Source organism: Mesoplodon densirostris, chromosome 9, assembly GCF_025265405.1.
Source record: "Mesoplodon densirostris isolate mMesDen1 chromosome 9, mMesDen1 primary haplotype, whole genome shotgun sequence".
Classification (NCBI taxonomy): Eukaryota; Metazoa; Chordata; class Mammalia; order Artiodactyla; family Ziphiidae; genus Mesoplodon; species Mesoplodon densirostris.
In genome coordinates this window covers 11,642,249-11,663,344 of record NC_082669.1, presented here as the reverse complement: position 1 = coordinate 11,663,344, position 21,096 = coordinate 11,642,249, and the positions used below count along the sequence as shown (strand labels likewise).

At 34.0% G+C, this 21,096-nt stretch overlaps 1 protein-coding gene across 1 annotated transcript in view; it reads left to right on the top strand.

The window, feature by feature from the left end:
* LOC132495670 (platelet glycoprotein 4) overlaps nt 1–20,650 on the top strand; it is a 61,421-nt gene extending 40,771 nt beyond the window's left edge. Inside the window, exons 4-15 of the mRNA XM_060107553.1 lie at nt 247–407; nt 4,564–4,711; nt 5,717–5,896; nt 7,140–7,231; nt 9,326–9,372; nt 12,349–12,418; nt 13,369–13,556; nt 14,557–14,675; nt 15,629–15,702; nt 16,276–16,330; nt 17,129–17,293; nt 19,825–20,650. Coding sequence (XP_059963536.1) covers nt 247–407; nt 4,564–4,711; nt 5,717–5,896; nt 7,140–7,231; nt 9,326–9,372; nt 12,349–12,418; nt 13,369–13,556; nt 14,557–14,675; nt 15,629–15,702; nt 16,276–16,330; nt 17,129–17,293 — 1,299 coding nt within the window. The 3' untranslated portion in view covers nt 19,825–20,650. The remainder of the gene's footprint in view (nt 1–246; nt 408–4,563; nt 4,712–5,716; nt 5,897–7,139; nt 7,232–9,325; nt 9,373–12,348; nt 12,419–13,368; nt 13,557–14,556; nt 14,676–15,628; nt 15,703–16,275; nt 16,331–17,128; nt 17,294–19,824) is intronic.
* The last annotated feature ends 446 nt before the right edge of the window (nt 20,651–21,096 follow it).

The window sequence follows — 21,096 nt, the reverse complement described above, 5'->3', positions numbered from 1 at the left end:
GGTTGGCCTCACAATCGACAGACATATCTGCATTATTAGACACTGATTCTCTTTGTAAAAGGTTGACGAGATTGCTATCAAATGTGTTGAAAACATTTCTGTCGCAACCTGTGGCAGGTTGCAGAGGTTCTCACAAACAAGATACTTGAGCTTGGTTCTTTCACTAACTCATTAATGGTTTTAAACTCCCACAATTGCCCATATTGACTACAAAGAAATAACCCAAACTTGTTTTCTTTTTCATAGGAAACTGTCCTTGAAGAAGGTACAATTGCTTTTAAAAATTGGGTTAAAACAGGCACAACAGTTTACAGACAGTTTTGGATCTTTGATGTGCAGAATCCAGAGGAGGTGGCAGTTAACAGCAGCAAAATTAAAGTTAAGCAAAGAGGTCCTTACACGTACAGGTGAGCGAGTCCCCGCAATAAGTGGCATTCTTTCCTTGACCATATGTGTTTCTGGAAAAGCTTCCACTTGACAAATGTCATTGTATTGAAATGTACTTATTATTTTCTTACCATTAATATACACTGAAATTTTTGTTTCTGCCTATATAAAAGCCTAATCTAAGGATTTAATGATGATAAGAAATATATATTTTATTATGAATTTACCAGCACCAATTAACTGCCCTACATTTAGGAAGTTACAGGAGTTTTACACTTGTGGCATGTATTTTCAACAAGTCTAAAATATGCATGCTAAATAAAAAACCATCTATCACAATTTTAAAACCAGAGCACTTTGAAATCCTAAAATTGAAAGTGTAGGTTATGTGAGTGGTTCTCCAAGGGTGGCTTCTCAACCAGCCACATCAGCATCTCCTGGGAACTAAGTAGAAATGCAAATTCTCAGGCCCCACCTTAGACCAAATGAATCAGAGACTCTTGGTTTAGACCCCAGTAATGAGTTTTACAAGTACTCTGGGGGACTGCAATACACACTCAATTCTGAGAACCGCAGCATTAAACTGATTCTACCTAACTACAATATCTGCTAAGGACTTCTATTCAAACTAATTTCTAGGTCATGTGGGTGTTTGTATTTATTCAGTAGTTTCATTCTTATGTTTTCTTCAGTACTGAGACTGAATAAGCTATACCTTTATCTACATGCCTTAACATACTTTTGAATAGAATCGTAGCCTATTGGAAGTAGGGGGAAATAATTAGCCAGAACTTTTCATTTTGTAAATTTAAAAACAAACTGATACCAGGGTAAGTGAAATGATTTGTCCATGTTCTCACAAACCTAGGAACAGGTAACTCTTAGATATTTGTGTACATTTTCTCCTATGTAAATGATAGACTATGTGTATTTTCTAACTATCAAAGTAGGAAAAGGGGAGATTGAGGTGCTAAAAACACTAACCTTATCCAGGTATTAGGAATATATTTATGGTGCCCATATGTGAACATAGCTAATCCTGCTGTATCATTTGTTACACACGAGTGGTTTTTCCTCAAGAATAATACAACTACTCATATGCCATGATCAAGTATTATTACAAAATTTCATATTTGTAATGATTTCTTCTAATTCATAGTTTTACTTTCTTATCTGTTTCAGGTAGTCTATGATTATATAATTTCTTTCCTTGCATTAATATATTTCTACATTGACAACTCACACGCAAATATAATGAAATAACAGTAGTTGGGAGGGTGATGCCTGCTGCCATAGCACATGATATGTAAGCTGCCAAGAGCCTTGGTGCCTATTCTGTCCTAATAATTATCCCCTCGTCTCCTGTCTCCAGACACAGGTCTGCGACTATTCCCAGCTCTGTCAAAAGAAGACATGGTTTTCATTGTTACAAAAAAAAAAAAAAAAAAAAAAACCCAGAAAACAAAACAAAACAACACCTCACCTTGGAAAATATTTTTATTTTTTCATGATCTTATAGTTCTTATGTTGTTATGAAAAGCCTGTATGAATACCTTCATCCAAAAAATGTTGTAGCTGTGATGTGTACCTATGAAAATGTAGAATTCACATATGACCTAGTTAGAATCTAAGCATAACTGATTTAAAATCATACCCTGAGAGAACCGAATACATGTGATAAAAGAGAATACTTAGAATTTGGGAACTCATCACAGTTTTTAATTTTTTGGTTGTTTGGAGAGGTTATGTTTTTACTTTTAAAGATATTAATTGGGGTATGGAAAAACATAAACATAATATTGAATCTAGTCCTAGTCCTGCTCTGATAGTTGACAGTTAATACATATTCTATTCTTGGAGGCTTAAACCTTGCTCTTGAAGGGATGAAAGGGGGTGGGTTAGATATAACTGATTTACTTGGAGAAGCAGTGAGAGGAGGATTGGAGAAGAGAAGTTGGATTTGCAGCTAAAGTATGTAAACAATAAACTCCTATTTATATAACAATGTTAAAGGAATTTATGATTAACTACAAATTATCTTGTCCCGTGATGTCAACAAAACAGTCCTTAGTGTCTGCTTGGATGCCTTAAATGATGGGAAAATGACGTTTACCTCTCCGAAAAAGTTAATAGTTTGAGAGTCTTCCACGTGTTGAGGTGATCCTGCCTCTCCATCAGTTACACCCTGAATTCAGTTGAAATTCTAAGTGGAGGAGGATGTCTCTCCTCAAAGAGAACCACAGGCTTATTTGGCTTTTGGTTGCTAAAGTGAGCTTGATGAAACTTTGATTGACAAGATGTGACATGGGTCAAAGCATAAGATTGCCTGGATAGAGATCTGAATTATATATGTTCCAACCCACACCATCTCTATGAAGACCTGGTAACTCTTTCAGAATATTCTCAGATCCAATTTTTTTTTTTTTTAATTACTTTGTTTTGGCAGGAGTACATAGCAAAATCTGAGGCACATTCCTCCCTTTGGCCTTATTAACCAACACTTTCTAAAACCTGTATACATTCTAATTTTTAAACAAAAACTTTAGTGATTTATGTTCTCTTTTTAAAAGTACATTCTAAACACAGGCCTCAGTTTAAAGGATTTTTCTGTTAGTCAGTGCCATCTACTGGTACAATGTAAGTACAACTAAGTAAACTAGAATTTGGGTCACAATTATTTTGCTATTTCAATTATTTTATTTATATATATATATATATACATATATATACATATATATATATATAATCCTGAAAATTAAAGTATTTTAATTTTAAATGTTAATATGTAATCTAATTTTAATATACAGTTATCTAATAGAAAAGAGTAATTGACTAGTAATAGACTCTCCAGGGAGATGTTCCAGATTTTTATATTCTTTACATGTCTACAGTACTCCAAGAAGAATAAATAATAAAGCTTGATGAAATTCCATTAGAAATAAAATCTATTTCAATTTTTTGTGAATTCTCTTTTTAAAGAACGTGAACAATAAATTTATTCATTCAAAAATATTTACAAAGAACTTACCATGTACCAGACACTGCTTGGTGATACAAAACATACATAATACCTATCTTATAGAAATTTACATTTTTATTACACCTGATTGAAATCAGGTCAGGTGTTTTTGGTTTTATTTTTTCCATTTCAGTCCCATGCTTTTTCAGTCTTTACCTTGGTTAGATAACAACAGATAATTATTAGAACCTCACATAATAGACATTCAGATATATGATATAGCAATGAATAATGTATACCTTATTTCATCCCAGTAAATATCTTATACTTGCAGAAGATTTTTTTCCATATATAACCCTTCACCACATTCCTAAAAAGTAGTTGGTACTTTGCCTAGAGATTTTAGAGCCAGGAGCTTAGAACTAATAAGTATACAATATATGGGACAGAGATGGAGGGGAATGATCTCTAAAGTGGAAATTATATTCCATTAGCTATCTTTAATTCTCATTAAAATACCACAAATTATGAAAAAGCCAGTACTGGAAAGGCTGTTTACTTTGAACAGTCTTTCTAATATACGAAAACGTGCTCTTACTGTTCCTTTCTTCAACCTCTCTGCTATCTTCCTCCCGACCCTCAGGATAAAAAGCTAAATATCTGAGTACAGGACACAACCCTTTTGTGTTTGAGATCTTGTTTATTTTAGTGGCTTTATTTCCACCACTCTCCTTACTCTAACTCTGTAAACCAACCATAGTGAAATGTTTGCGTATCTAAAATTACACCATGTTCTTACTCCTTAATCTTCTACATGCTATTTTCTACCCTATTTTACCTAACTAAACTTCTCCTTGTCATTCAGACCACTTATGAGGAATTGTTTCTTGTCCATTATCCCCCCATAACCATCCCAAGCCTGGGTTTGTACCTGTTGTGTGTTTTCCCACAGACTCTGTGTAAACTCCTATAATAACACGTACTCCTTCTCCCCTGCTCTGCACCTCTAAGACATCTCCCCACCCACCCCTCCCCGCCTTCTCTGATTTGCTAGAAACTCAGCATTTGCTTATATATCATTTTAACCTACTTGTTTAGCCTAATTTCTGACATAGTCCATGCACTCAAAAATTATTTGTTGTATGAATGAACGGCATTTGAGACTTAATGTTCACTTGAAACAATTATTTTGAATTTTATTTCCTTTTTATCTTCAGAGTTCGTTATCTAGCCAAGGAAAATATAACGTGGGACTCCGAGACCCACACAGTCTCTTTTCTGCAGCCCAATGGTGCCATCTTTGAACCCTCACTATCAGTTGGAACCGAGAATGACACTTTCACTGTTCTCAATCTGGCTGTAGCAGTGAGTAGACAAACAGTGAAATTACTGGTTTTGAAATACTCTAGAATCCACTGTAATTAATCTCATGATTAGAACTACTATTAGATATCATTTATTTTGTCATTTTTATGAAAATATGTTCTTATGGCATTATTTTGAATTACACTCAGTTGGAAAGATAACAAGCTTATAGAATAATCAGCTGAATTAGAAAACTATTTAAAGTGTATTATTTAGGACTTCCCTGGTGGCGCAGTAGTTAATAATCCACCTGCTAATGCAGGGGGCACGGGTTCGAGTCCTGGTCGGAGAAGATCCCACATGCTGCGGAGCAACTAAGCCCGTGCACCACAACTACTGAGCCCATGAGCCACAACTACTGAAGCCCATGTGCCTAGAGCCCGTTCTCCACAACAAGAGAAGCCACCGCAATGAGAAGACCGCACACAACAAAGAAGAGTAGCCCCTGCTCTCTGCAACTAGAGAAAGCCCACATGCAGCAAAAAAGACCCAACACAGCCAAAAATAAATAAATAAATAAAATTTATTTTTTTAAGTGTTTTTTTTTTTTTTTTTTTTTTTTTGCAGTACACGGGCCTCTCACTGTTGTGGCCTCTCCTGTTGCGTAGCACAGGCTCCGGACGCGCAGGCTCAGTGGCCATGGCTCACGGGCCCAGCCGCTCCACAGCATGTGGGATCCCTCCCGGACCGGGGTATGAACCCGCATCCCCTGCATCGGCAAGCGTACTCTCAACCACTGCGCCACCAGGGAAGCCCAAAGTATATTTTTTAAAAAGTAGGATTTAACTTTGAAAGTCTTCTTCCTGTGGCTCACACTGAGGCAGAGAAATGTAATCATTCAGAGATGAAGAAAAAATACACTCTTAGTCTTGGCAAGATTTGGCAGTCATTTTAAAGATACAGTTGAAAACTGTTTTATCAAGCTTAATTCTAGTATTTTCCATTTATTTGTTTAAAATCTGATACTACAATTGATGTCTTTAACGGTGATTTTTTTTTTTGCAGGCTGCACCGCACCTCTACCCAAATGTATTTATTCAAGGAGTACTCAATTCACTTATCAAAAAGTCAAAATCTTCTATGTTTCAAAATAGAACTTTGAAAGAACTATTGTGGGGCTATAAGGATCCATTCTTGAGTTTGGTTCCATACCCTATTACCACTACAGTTGGTGTGTTTTATCCTGTGAGTACGAAATATGAATGTCGATACTGTTAGACTTTAATTGGATAAATAGAATGGCACTGGCAATTCATAATTTTATCATTTAATGTGTTAACCCTATTTCTGATATGGGAATACATGTTCTAAGTTTTTTAAAGTCTCTACCTACATGGATTTAGTTTTCCTAGTTGGGAGAATTCACTTATCTGAATTTAGCACATTTAATCAAGTTTCCACTCTTAGATAAATATACAATTGTAAAAATAAGGTAATAACCTGGTAAGACTTTGAACACTGTTTTTGGTTTTGATTTCCTGTCTGATAAAATCAAGTTTAATACCATATTTTTATTTTTGTTAATTGTATTCATCATATCATTCTTCCTTCTCTAGACTTGTTACAAATTTATTTCAATGTAAATTTAAAAGTCACCAGAAATTGCACAGCAGATTGATAGGTCAGCAATGTCATATTTTCACAGAATTAGTTGATAAGAACTTCTAGGAATCTACAAATGTCATGAAAAGGCAGTTTGGAGATAAAGAAAAATGTGAGCTTGGTTATGTACTTAGTTATAGCATAATGTTTTGAATTATAAATAGGACAAGGTGACTATTGCTTTGAAAATATGGCTGTGATTTCACTTGGCACTATATGACATATTAGTTATATTCTCCAGTTCATGGTTGTTATTTTACTTTAGATGGTTTTTAGGATTGCAAGTTCATATATCAATCAAATATGAATATAGAAAGCCTTAAGGGATAATAAATTCAGTTACTATTATTTAACGCAAATATTCTTAATCCTTTCCTGGGCTAATTCTGTTTTAAATTTTGTGACCTAATCTTTTGTAAGCACTTATTATCTTATTAAAGATCATAACATTGAGAATACTTCTAGAAATCTGTCATTGTTCTCATAGGTTTTGTTCATTATCCCCTCACCTCAATAAAATAGGAGTAGTGATTAAGATGGCCTTTCTGGCTTAATTATGAAAAGTGTGCTAGAGTTGCATGTCAGCTTTGCTATTTGTTTCCTTCTGTCTCAGGATCTAGCACTTATTTCTAGGCACCTTTTCTATTACATCTTTTTAAAATGTTAAAGACCAAAAATTTTTAAACTTTATTGCATATATATATTTCAAATCATATAAAATAATTATGAACAACCACTGAGAAATGTGTAAGTTAATTACATATTTTATAACTTGGACAATGTGGCTTGTTGTAGAAGTAATTTTTTCTTGTACATATCTTTTCAGTACAACAATACTGCAGATGGAGTTTATAAAGTTTTCAGCGGAAAGGACGACATAAGCAAAGTTGCTATAATCGACACATATAAAGGCAAAAAGTAAGTATTCACACAAAGTGTGTGTGTGTGTCACTAGGATACTCTAAGGCAGGCAAGAAACTTATTTAACAACTGGTAATGCACAGGCACCAACCTATGGAACAGACCTTCCTGTATCTCAGCCCTAGAAACTCCTGTTCTGCCAGGTGTTTACCCTTTAGTTGCGACGACTGGTCACACTAGTGCATAGGTGCTGAGTGTCAGACCCACTGAGGGTTGACCTTTATGCACAGGGTCTCTTACATAAAGAAATCTAAAGAAACTACTTCCACCTCTGCTGCATAACCAGCATTATCGTGCACTCATACAATTACATAAGCACAAATGAAAAGGAAGAAAATCAATACATCAACTCATCTAGTAAGTAGGAAAATATACCTTTCGCTTTTTTAATTTTAACTGAGCATGTCAAATAAAAAATGTTCATTCCAAGGACATGACTAAATGTGCCTATAAAGGTGGAAGCTTAATGAATCCATGCCAACACTTTCATGACTTTCCCCTTCAAAATTTTCTTGAAATAATTTTCTATATTGATAACTTAGCTTTTAAAAACTTTATCAATGCAATAAGGGAAGTAGTATTTCAAGTGCTAAAACTGACATATTAAACTTGAAAATAAGGAGCACACCTCCTAAGAAGTAGTAGTAGAATGAGATATGTTCGTATAGCCATGATTTCCTACTTTCCCCTAGCTCGTGCCTATTTATCTGGAGTACACCTAAGTTATTCATCATTATGTCTAAAATAGGACGAACCCCAATAAATATCAAGAGAAAATCCTTTTCTCCTCAAAGTTAAAATGACTTTTAAATCAGTGATTTCTTGACAAAGAATAATCAACATCAAAAGAGATGAAATATTTTTATTAATTAAGTAAACATTACCTCACACTGCGTTCCTATCTAAAAGTTGCTTAAAACAGTTAAACACTCAGGTAGTCCTTTTTCTGCTACAGAGTTCATAGTCACGTATTTTTGTTGAAAATTCTAATGGAGGAAAATGAACACATCTAAATGCTCATTTTAGGGAAATCACTATATATTGAGGCAAGTGAGCATTCCCTCTATTTCAATATTACAGAGAGTTTTTGAGGAGAGTTACTAAATGCTCCAAATTGGAGTAAGAATTTCACATGAGTTTAAGATTATGACAAGGTTAATTTAACTGACCATGGCAAGACTGAGCATGATTAAGTTTACTCTGTTTTAAAAAGCAGGAGCAATGGAGGTGATGGTGGTTGGATGAATTGGGAGATTGGGATTGACATATATACACTAATATGTATAAAATAGATAACTAATAAGCTGCTGTATAAAAATAAATAAATTAAATTAAATTAAAAAAAAAACAAAGAAGCAATAGCTTGCCTTGATGTCTTATTGGATGGTATGTTGGGAGTGTGAGAAACCCATTTTCCATCACCAAAATGTGGCTGAGTGTGCAGAGAAGCTATCACTACTGTTGATTTTATTGTTTCCAGATATATATGTTGATACATATATCTTATGTAGATACGAGAGTACAAAGTAATAAACTCCATCCTACTTTAATGCCCACTCACGTAAGAGGTAAAAGAGAGGAAAAGTATAAATTGATTATCTACATGTTTCTAATCTCTACTGATCAAACATCTGCTTCCTTCCGTCCTCCTCCACACTTCCCTCTTCCCTCATACTGAGTTTATACCAGTTATCTGGTTAATATTTTCCTCCTATTCAGCTGAACACACAAAACAAAAAAACTTTCCCCTAAGTAGAGAGCTAAATTTCTGATAAGTGCTTCTCAATTTCCTTTTTGCAGAACTCTGTTCCAAGTTGTTTCTAACTACCAACTTATGGCAGCTTTTATTGTATAATCTGGCCACTTAATGGCATCAGGCACTTCATTTAACTCAACAAGATGCAAACTTCAAACAAAACATAGACCAAATGGCTTAGAACATTTCTTAAACTTGGCATTTGACACATCTAGTCTAATCAATATTTATTATTTTTGCAGGAGTACTGACTCATAATAGACAATGTAATGTGAAAAGGTGCTCTTGAAATGAGACTGATCATTTTCTTTCTTTTTTTTTTTTAAATTCCTAAGGAATCTCTCCTATTGGCCAAGTTATTGTGACATGATTAATGGTACAGGTAAGGGCATTTGTTTTGTGGTAATAATCACAGTGAAACCAACTCCTTTCTCCCACAAATCCACCAGGGTACCTATAGTGTTCCAGAGGTTGAGGGTATGCATTTACCTATCTTTGTATCCCTGCAACATAATTCAGAGTCTCTGTTCTTATGTAGGCTTAGTAAATGTCTATCTAATGTGATGGGATTTCTGAAGCTTAACCATTGAAGATGAGCCTTTACTGCATTCCTGGGGAAATGTTTGCTTCATAAAAGCTTTACTTAATTGAACTCCCTCCCTGGCCACAGAAGTCAGGGGTTAGAAAGTTTTAGAGTAGTAGTCACTGTCTGCATCTTTTATAAGTACTCTGTACATAATAGTTTAAAAGTGAAAGAATTAAAAAATCAAGATAAGTACAAAAGTAAAACATGCATCCAAATTGAGGTTTCAGTATGAGGTAGAATCACTGAAGCTGTTAAGACAGAGCCACGGAGTTTTGAATAAGATGATCAGAAATGAGAGAGAAAACTACAACAGCAACAAAACAAGGTTATAAGTGTATTAACCACGAAAAACGTATGCAGAAATGAACATTCTGAATTAGAGTTGTGAAGAAAGAAGGTACTATGAATTTAGATTTAGTGTGTGGTAGATCCAGGTTATTATTCTCCTTAAAGAAAAGCAAAGTACACATATGCCTATTATTTTAAGAATTAAGATTGTAGGGCTTCCCTGGTGGCACAGTGGTTGGGAGTCCGCCTGCCAATGCAGGGGACGCAGGTTCGTGCTGCGGTCCGGGAAGATCCCACATGCCGCGGAGCGGCAGGGCCCGTGAGCCATGGCTGCTGAGCCTGTGCGTCCGGAGCCTGTGCTCCGCAATGGGAGAGGGCACAACAGTGAGAGGCCCGAGGACCGCAAGAAAAAAATAAATAAATAATAAATAAAAATAGCATTAAAAAAAAAGAATTAAGATTGTGAAAAGCAATGGGAATCGGATCCCATGAGGTAATTAAAATCAGAGGTGAACTTTCAGCTGCTAAGAAGCAGAAGCAGAGTATAATGTTTACAAAGCTAGTGAGACAATACTTTATAGGAAAGTAATATAATGAAGATGAAAAATGTTAAATACAAAGTTATGTAAAAGGCAGGGAATAAAAAGGAAACATAGAATATTCATTTTCACAAACGTATTGCTGAGTTTTGCATGTTTATTTAATTTTGTTAACACTCTTCTAGAAGAAAACAGCAAAACCAAACGTTGAGTTTGCTTTATAGTGCTTTGAGTCATGGGGATGGGTAAGGAAGTCCTTTCTCAGCAGTTCATTTCTGCAAATAGTCAAGTGTCCCAATACCACTAACTCTAGTAATTTCATAAGCATAAACTTCAGTCCTTAGATACAGAGAAAAATATACTGTGCTTCTTCTAGTAAACTACTGTTTATGGGCTTAAAAATATATTTAAAAACTTTGTCCAAAACAGAGAAGTAGAGAAGTTTTAAAACAGGAATTAGAGGATTCGTTAATGACTATAATATAAATACATGTGCATCAGGCATGAAGTTAAAAGTATCTAAGGGTAAAAAAGCAGTAAAACAAACTAGGAGCACAGGTAGACTGAACAGGCCAGAGGACTCTGATGGAATCCCTGTGAGAGAGATTCTTAGTTATGGCGCTAGGAAAGAGACTAATGAAATGGAAAGTGTTCCAAGGTGTTTTTTTTATCATGATTTAGATGTACGTCTTCTACCTTCTTCAATAGTTTAAAGAGACAGAAAATGAAAATATTGATTTACATTTGAATGTATTACAAAAAAGAGCCCTGCTAATATCAGCTATGTTATGGTCATGGACCATGGTAATTGCTGGTGTCATTATAACACAATTTTCGATGATATTTCAGATCATCTTTAAAGCTTTTCAAGGTATTCCTTTTCTTTAATGGCTGCGATGTTGGGACAGCAGTTGTAGACAATGCCCATTCAGGGGCCTATCTGTGGAGTTTAAGGTAATATTCAATATCCCATTCTCTCAATGTCAGTATCAAGTTCATTGAGATCTTCTGTTACATTTCACTTATCACAAAAATATAAATGAAATGTAATAAGATCACAAGGTTAGTGCAGTTACCAGAAGAGTGTGGTATTCATAGTTGAAGGATGGGTCTTACTGTATTGAACAGACACATTCAGTGGTGGCTCATTTTGGTGATATTCATTTGTGGAGCAAATGGAGGAATAATCTCTTTTTTCCTGCTTATATCCAGTGTGTGCCATGGATCATAACCATAGTAGAGATTCAATAAGCTCAACAAATGCCCTTTTTAGTTTGATGTGTACATTTTCCATCCATTTGCATGAAATTCTGTTTAGTGAGAGAACTTCAATAAGTGACTTAAAAAATATTAATCAGACGTTAGGGTAGGTGAATGCATCATTATTAAAAGTAAGAACAACATTTACCAAAGTGAGTTCTAAAGGAACCTCAAGGTAAGAAAAGTGCTACTCTACTGATAGGTGGAGGATTTCAAAACACACAATCACAGTTTTAACAACGTGCGATTTTTGCCATGTTTTTTTAACTTTCATTAATCTTTAAGGAGTGGGAAATTTTAGTATGAAATTGAATACCAGTGATTGTATACAGTGTACAGACTGGTTCAATGTGGCAGCTGCTAGCACATGCCACAATTCGGCACTTAAAATGCAACTAGTACAAAGTGAAATGTGCTGTAAGTATACAGTACACACTGGATTTTGAGATTTTTGTTAATTTTTATATTGATTATATGTTAAAATGATGGTATTTTGGATATATTGGGTTAAATAAAATATACCAGATACTTTTTTCATTTTTAAAATGTGGCTACCGGAGAATTTTAATATTATATATACAGTTTGCATTATGTTTCTCTTAACCCTGCTGGAATCAAGATTTCTAGATTTGTCTAGGACACACACTACACCTAATCCCTTGCCACTGGCTTGGTTTTTAAACAGACGCAGCATCATTTCCACCTTTCGTTGAGAAGACCCAGGTATTGCAATTTTTCTCCTCTGACATTTGCAGGTAAGACAAAGACATTGATGTATTTCTCGAAGTCAGTTCTTTCCCTAAGAGATAAAACACAGACCAAAAAGCTCATACTTAATAATCATGTTATTTGAGAAAAATAAAGTACATTTAGGGAAGTTTTTTCTTGATGTATTAAGAAGAAATATAATATGGAATTCATAATGTGTTCATAAGTCTTTAAAAAATTGAAAGATGTAGGAGGATATTTTGCATAATGCAAATCATTTTCTTTGTTATTTCTAAGCAATAACTATATTTTCATTCTTCTACTAAACTAGTAGTATGTGTAGTAACAGTCGAGTCTAGAAAGGCATGTTCAGTCTTTGTAAAGATGTCCAAAGAGACTGATACCACAGTCACAGCTATATTAATGTGCTTTACAGACAGTATAGCATCTTTTCAAATTGATGGGGCCTAGCAGCTATTACGAAAGCATTGGCAGTCCCGGTACATTGCCGGGGTTATGGTGGACACTTGGTACATGGGGGAGTGTAGGAGATGTATATCAAAACCCATATGCACACACCCCAGCAAGTGAGCAGCCTTTCTCTCCAGGATTAAGTTGTAGAAGATTGAAATTTTAGTTTTCTTTAATTTAAATTGGGCACAAATATAGGACTTGAGGGAGTCATATAAATATTTAATCTATAAAGGAAACTCTGAGAAATGTCCTCAGTATAAACACTCCACAGTAGTTCACAAGCAAAAATTATTCTCAGAAGCTTTTGAAAACAAAGGTAAGAGCTCATACTCAGGTATTGAGTTCCGGTATATTTTAGAATTTCACAAGAATTTTTTCCCTAAAAATTAGGCAAGAATTCCAACAAGATCATATTCAGTTTTTCTAATTTAAGGAAGTAATATAAATTTAAGAGTAAGGAAAAAAAAAGAATGTCCAGAATGAAGTTCAGTTTCCCAGAATGAAGATCTTTATCTGTGTTTAGGTCAATCTATGCTGTGTTTGGAGTGGAAATTAATCTGAAAGGAATCCCTGTGTATAGATTTATTCTTCCATCCTTGGCTTTTGCATCTCCACTTCAAAATCCAGACAATTACTGTTTCTGCACAGAAAAAATTATCTCCAAAAATTGTACTTCATATGGTGTGCTAGATATTGGCAAATGCAAAGACGGTGAGTAAAAGTTCTCGATGGTGCAATCCATGCCATAATTTGTAGTTTTCTTTAAACTTCACCCAGGAATCCTTTGCACCAAAAATTTAAAGTGTGAAAGCAATAAGGGCAGAAAGTAAAGGTGGTGGTAGGATATTTTTGTTCTGATTTTTGTACCGTTGTCAAGGTCCCAATTGTTTCAGTGTTGCAAAACTTAGTTATTATTAGGTAAAACCCTACTGATATTTCCCAGTGCTACTTTGGAAAATGTCTCTTCAGGTCCTTTGCTCATTTTTTTGAGTTGTATGAATTTCTTGTATATTTTGGACGTTAATCACTTATGGGATATGCATTTTTCAAATATTTTTCCCATCCCATAGATATACCCTTTTCATTTTTTGATGGTTTTCTTTGCTGTGCAGAATCCCTGTGCTCCTTATAGATTTAGGGTAAAATGAAAGTAGTTCCCAGAATATTCTGAGCATCCCAACTTACCCATCTGACGTTTTTCTAACCTTTTCTACCCTAGAAAATGGTAAATAAAGATAAGCATATTTCAGGGTGTCTGAGACAAGAATTGCTTCAAACATGAAATTTGGAGACTATCTTATTTTGCTCACCTTCTTCATATTGGAATGGGTGAGAATAAAGAAAGAAAAGCCTCTTAAATAAATTCTCAGTCCATAGACATACTACTGCCTGAAACATGAAGGTATATGGTTGTAACTTTGTGTTCAGCAGCTAAGCATTACATATTGAAAATAAACACCTAAGGGATAAACGACAGACATCAACTGAATCGTTAGTAGGATGATGCAGAAATTTATATTTTATTTTTGATCAAAAGCAATCATATATAATAATTTTCCCTCACCATCATCCCCCAATTAGTATTCAAAGCCAACTTTATGCATTTCTCTTTCTAACCTAAATAGCTTTATTTTCAAGGAAGTCTTTCCTAAGTGGTATATGAAATGAGGAAAACAATTTATCCCAATTGTCTCTTAAACCTTGTTTTCAGGAAAACCTGTGTATATTTCACTTCCTCATTTTCTATATGCAAGTCCTGACATTGCACAACCTATTGAAGGCTTAAGTCCAAATGAAGAAGAACACAGAACGTACTTAGATGTTGAACCTGTAAGCAAATACATTATTTATCTCATTTGTTTTTTAAAAATGAAGGAAAAATTAAATTCTCTCCTTTTGTCAATCACATTTATTGATATTTATTGTATCACGATCTTGATAAATTACTTTTATTTCAATGAAAATTACGTTGATTTCTTCCTATTGTTGCTTATGAAATGTCAAGGTAATTCAATTTTAGTTTTTCAGCAAAGGTCAGTAATAACAATGAAGGAAATGATTCTAATCAGTTTAAAACAATTTGGTATAAGGTACTCTTTTATGCTTCTTTTATACTTAACTGCAAGTATTGCTTACATGAAGGGACACTGTAGACTATGAGGGATTGAAAAAGTTTTACGGGTATATGTGCATTTGAGGCAAGATCTATGATATACTTAGTGTAAAAAATCTACTAAATTTCCTATAGTGTAACAGTATAACTTTTATTTTAATATTTCCTTGTCAACAGTTAAATGAAATGCCAGGATTTTAGTAGTCATGTTTCAGTTTAAATAATGACAGAAGTAGCATTATAATTATACGGACGATACAGGGATTCTGACTGAATATATATTTGACAATATATAGTTCAGGATTTAAACTGACTACATGAGTTCTAGGTTTCACTACTGTTGTTGTTGTTAAAACCAGTTCAGATAAAAATCAAAAATCTAACTAAAACCTTGACAGTAGTTTGGGCAAAAAATTGTGTGTGCGCATGTGCACATATATAATGCATGTGTGTATACATCTGTATACACACAGGCATATACACATAAAATGTAACTATGGAGAGTTTTGTATGTAATATTTAATAAGTCCAATTAATTATTTAATAAATTTCACAAGTTTTAAGTATAAAGGTTTCACCTTAGGTTCTACATAACAGTAAAAATAAGTTTTGGATATTATAAAAGAATGTTTTTAAAATAAGTTGGTAATTTTTAGTTTGTTCTCTTTAGATAACTGGATTTACCTTACGATTTGCAAAACGGCTGCAGATCAACATATTGGTCAAGCCAGCAAGAAAAATTGAGTGAGTCCCTCGGAAAAAGTTTCATTATGATTTTTACTACCTCCTTGTAAGAATGTGGGTATATCTATGGCAGGAAGTGGAAATAATAAAACTTTCACCTTCTATTTGGCTTTATGTCATTAAATGATTACTAAATGCTTATAACTTTCATTTGTAATTTAGAATTATATCTAGTGTGTATTGAAATGGTATTTACACATATTTTGGAATGAGTATTTGTGGCACTGCTCATTTTGCTAGCTGTCCAAATATTTTCAAGAGAATAGTTTCTAGCATTCATATTTTAGTTTCCTGGGTATAATTTGTTGAAAGGACAAAACATAGGCTTAGAAAAAGTCAGTCTAATTAGAAATGTGTATTAGAAAGATTTATAAGCGTGAAAGATGTTTGAGAAACAGCCATATTAAAATTTAAATGATTCACTACAGGGAACAAACATCAAGGTACTTAACCAAGTTTCAAGAGCAGCTAATTTCTGAGCATTTATTTTCATTAATAATTATTAACATTTCTGTCATATATGGGTAGTATATTAGTATATATTTTCATAATTATTTTCAATGTTTATTACAGAGCATTAAAGGGTCTGAAGCAGAACTATTTTGTGCCTATTCTTTGGCTTAATGAGGTTAGTATTTTTATTTATTAGTCACTAAAAACAGTAAGCTTCTTGGTAGATAGAAAAAGCTTTTGATGTTTGAAAACTGAATACACATATATAGTATTTGAACTTGTGTTTCCATTGCATATATGGGAGATTTATATATTAATTATATAATAATTATTTTGAGAGTACCAAATCACACAGAAGTATCACGCTTATGTTAGATTTCAGTGTTCTTATTTTCATAATGTTTATTAAACAATTTTTCCTGTCATAATACATGTGTTAGGAAAGAGTCATGCAAACGTATAACTCCAAATAACTCCATGTGAATGTTGTAGTGCTAATAAAAGCCAACCAAACTTAGAGTAGATGTAGGCAGTCTATCTAGTGCCTGACAAGATACTTTTAGTACAAATCAGGGAACTGATTAGCCACAGGATTAGGAAATGAACTGCATAAGCCTTTAGAGGAAGAAAACTGTTGACCCTTGGCATTTTCCTCTGCCACTAGGAAACAACCTTCGGAAAATTGGAGAATATTCCAGTAAGACCATTGTATTTATCAATGAAATCAGTATATTGAAGAATGCTAGCTGACATGTTTCAAGGGAGGAAGATTATATTTCTCTCTCTAAATATTCTACCTTGGCATTTATTGCCTTTTTTGACATGCAAAGGGAATTCCATTAGCTTGTCTTACAGATAAAGATGACTAACATCTATGCGATGTTTCAAAAAAAGAGTGATACACTTAAGTGGAGAGTTGAGTATTTTGTTCCCAAATCTAACCAAATAACGTTATTTATTAACTTGATTACAGACTGGTACCATTGGTGATGAGAAGGCAGAAATGTTCAGAAATCAAGTGACTGGAAAAATAAACCTCCTTGGCTTGGTAGAAATTACCTTAATCAGTGTTGGTGTGGTGATGTTTATTGCTTTTATGATTTCATACTGTGCATGCAGATCAAAGAGAGTAAATTAAGTAAGTATATAACAAAAATTATATACGGCTTTAATAACATTAGTTTATATATTACTTGTTTTCATTTTATCAAAAAAGAGGTTATAAACTAGGCTGCAAATATTTCTGGATATGTCTAGTCATCTAGCATTTTTAACACATCCTTGAAGTTTTGAGGTGCTTAATGTAAATTATAGACAAAGCCTGAATGAGTAACAAGCCCTATTAATATTAAGCAGATCACTACATTTCATCTTTATTCTGGGAGGAATGGGCTAAATTATGAAATTGTCACCTTTGAAAAGTTAGAATGTTGCACAAAAGCTATACATGTACTAAATTTTATTTCTTGATTATTTCTAGCTAGTTATTTTTTTAAAAATCACAAATAATTAATTTAATATATCTGACTAGGAAAGGATATGTGAAACTGAAAATAGTAGATATTAGGGGAGACTGAAATTTACAAAGGAAAAGAAAATAAAAAGGAAAATTTAGATTAGGTAAGCTAAAAATTAATGAGAATTAAAAACTCAATAAATGATACAGATAAGATAAAAATATGCTATTTTTAAATGAAGATAGCATATTAAAACAGAGTTGCTGCACATAGACATGCTGTCCAAAATCATGATGTGGAAGCCCTGATGAATGATTACAATTTGGGAGCTTACAATTCGGGAGCTAGAACTGAATACAACAGTACAAGAAAATAGAGACAAAAAATGTCCAACATAGTAAAACCAAATTACTCAGAGTTTACAGGAAAAATCAGGTAAATGTGGACAGATAGGAGTTTTAACAAAACTGAAGAGACGGTTCAGGCTTCTGGGTTTTAGACATTAGTGCCTGTGCCCCCTTGTACATAGAGGAATGAATGTCTGACCCTATCTTTCCTAAATGGAAGACTTTCTTTAATGATCATATGTAGCATTGGTACGGCCTGGGGGGGGGTGTGATTTTCCACTTATCCATAGCTTCCATCCACCCTTCCTTCCCGAGAACATCAAAAAAAAAAATGGAATCTAAATAAAAGCAATATACTTGCTATGAAAAATCACAATTTCAAAACAAGTCTTCTTACTCTACTTTCCATCAGGTTGTTGACCGTAAGCTGTCTTATATAGAAATTCTGGAGCTGCCACTGATAATTATTGACCTTCTTAATGTGCCAAAATCATGCTAAATATTTCACATGAATTATCACAACTAATCCCCGATAAAATTTTATGAGTTTCCAATAGCCATGGATCCATCATCATCCTTCTATCTTTTGGAGACGTTCCAGAAAATTGTAAATTTTAACTGCAAAATTATCCATTTTCAAAATGTGAATCAGTCAAATTGAAGATTAAAAAAAATGAAATGGCATTTTTGGACCAATATTTTTTGTGTGTGAGATTGAGAGCTTGGGCCTAGGAAGGCAACTCCATCTTTTGTTCTGATGTTTTTGGCCTATATTTATTCCCTGAAAAGAAGACTGAACAATTCTGCCTACAATCATTTTGGACGGAATGTATTCAAAGTGCTGACTTAATACATTCACATTATAATAAGTAAAGGGAATACTGCATCACCATTAAGACCTGTCATCTGTCCAGTAACAAATGAGTTATGATTAAACAAAGTACTTCATATGACCATTTATATAATAGATAGAAGAGATCATTCACTGAAAAGCCAGTTTACAACAAAACCTTGTTGTAGTGGGAGAATATGCTTTTCAAAATGAAGTATATAGTAGTTGTAAAAATTTTCTGATACTATTCTCTATTAAAATTATATGATCTATTTCATCAGTGCTTAATGAGCCCTGAATGTCCAATATCTTGGGTCTCTATGTGGCTAAATTAAGATGAAAGATTGAAAACTTTCTAGAGTGTCTTTATCAACAAGTATATTGAGTTGGCTTAAACATTTGACTGTTACAAGGAAAAGTTACTGCTCTTTACACAATGATAGGTCTGTTTTCTTTTCTTTACTAATAGAGAACACTGTTCTCTGTAGATTACCTGATTTACTAGATTTAGAAGAATCACAGATATAGATTTCCTTAAACAAGCTTCTGTTTCAAATACTATAATAATTATGCCTCTGGGAAGATTTATAAACAATTGAAAAATAAGGAGATGGATGTACAAGAGGGAGTAAAGCAAAGATGGTGGAGCTAAGGTGTGATTTTGCTCAATGGATCACAAAGAGAATAAGCCAACAGTCCTTTTGAAAGTAGTAGTATATACACTGCTAAATGGAGGATGGTCTGAAGGGACAGCAAAGAGTGGAAATGCTCATCCAGAGCAGATTTAATGGGCTACCCCTCCTTATCTGGCCATGCGCAGCTCTTGAGAGCTGGAAAGCAGCCTTCCACGTATCCTGGAATGGGAAAATAATTGCCTTATCCATGAAATTCATCAGAGAATTTTTCTCTGCAGCTTGAGAAATTGGGCTAATTACTAGAAAACATGACATCTTCAGTATTTAGAATTTGAATATTACCTGTTTTATTTTTCCACGACTTTCTGATAAGTGCTTACCTTTCTTCTGCTTTCCAGGAAGCAAATGAGTCAACATTTATGCACCAGCTACATGAGGACCTTTCTTCATATCGACCTACAAAATGAAGATTTAATATGCTTTATATTTGCAAAACACACCTTGTCTTACAGTTGAAGAACTGGCGGCACTTTTGTTCTCTGAACTGAGCAGCAGCACGTTTCTAAAGGATTATTAAGATGTCATTAAAATCCACACTTTGAACAAAAAGCAGTAACTTTTAAAATTCAACATGTTCACAATGGAATGGATTTCAGTTTCTACAGATGTGGCTTCAGCATGATCCAGTTATTTTTATTTGGTACTGATTCACTGATTGGTTCCCTTTTGCTAAATTCAGAAGATGGGTGGATGTTCTAAACAAATCCTGGACCCTGAACTCTTGTCTTCCTCATCAAATGGAAAACATCACTACCCTTATCAGTGTCCCTGCAATACACAGACCCCAGGACGGTCAGGACATTGCTTTTCATGAACATGAACCATTTTGAAAGACGTTTAAAAATGGAAACTAAAGGACTGGCCTATGAACCATTTATTATACATTACTTAAGTTTCTTTCTCTATGGAGTCCTTTGTACAGCATCAGTAGGCACTATAACCATGCTGTTCATAACAATATGGGCTTATATTTTTGTCAATGATTATACAAATGGACATGTTTGGGACTGTCATTTTCCATGTTCTGCAGTTCTTTTGGAAATCTGAGTAGATTTTGATCTTTTCACTCAGTTGCATACAACTTATGCTTGGCAACTTCAGAATGCTGTGCTAGTATTAAGAGATGTAAATGATAATACAGAAATTATTGTGTGGGAGATTACAAAGAGCAGAATGTCCATTCATAGTTATTTGTTGTACTATTTCTTGCTTTCATAGTCGCCACAGAAAGACTGGTTTCAAACATTAAAAGATGTCCTTCCTTAAATTCCTGTGCTTTGCCTAGTTCCTGTTGTGTCACAAAACATTTACTCTAGCTTTCTGACTGATGTATTCTATCTGAACTTTTATTTCTTTATGCATCTACATTTCCTTCTGAAACATTTCTAAATTCAACCTCGACCACTTTTTCTTTAGGTAATTTTTTGAGCTAGTTGGGGGGAAAGGAAACAAAAAGATACTTGGTCATGCTTTAGAGTTGTAGGACTTAAAGTCTAGACTATGAAGGATCTTTCCTTTTTATTAGAAGACATATTGTTAGGTAACCCCTTTCGTTAGCAGGGGTTCACTTATGGCAGAGAGCACTAGGCTCCCTAAAAAGGCTCCCCATA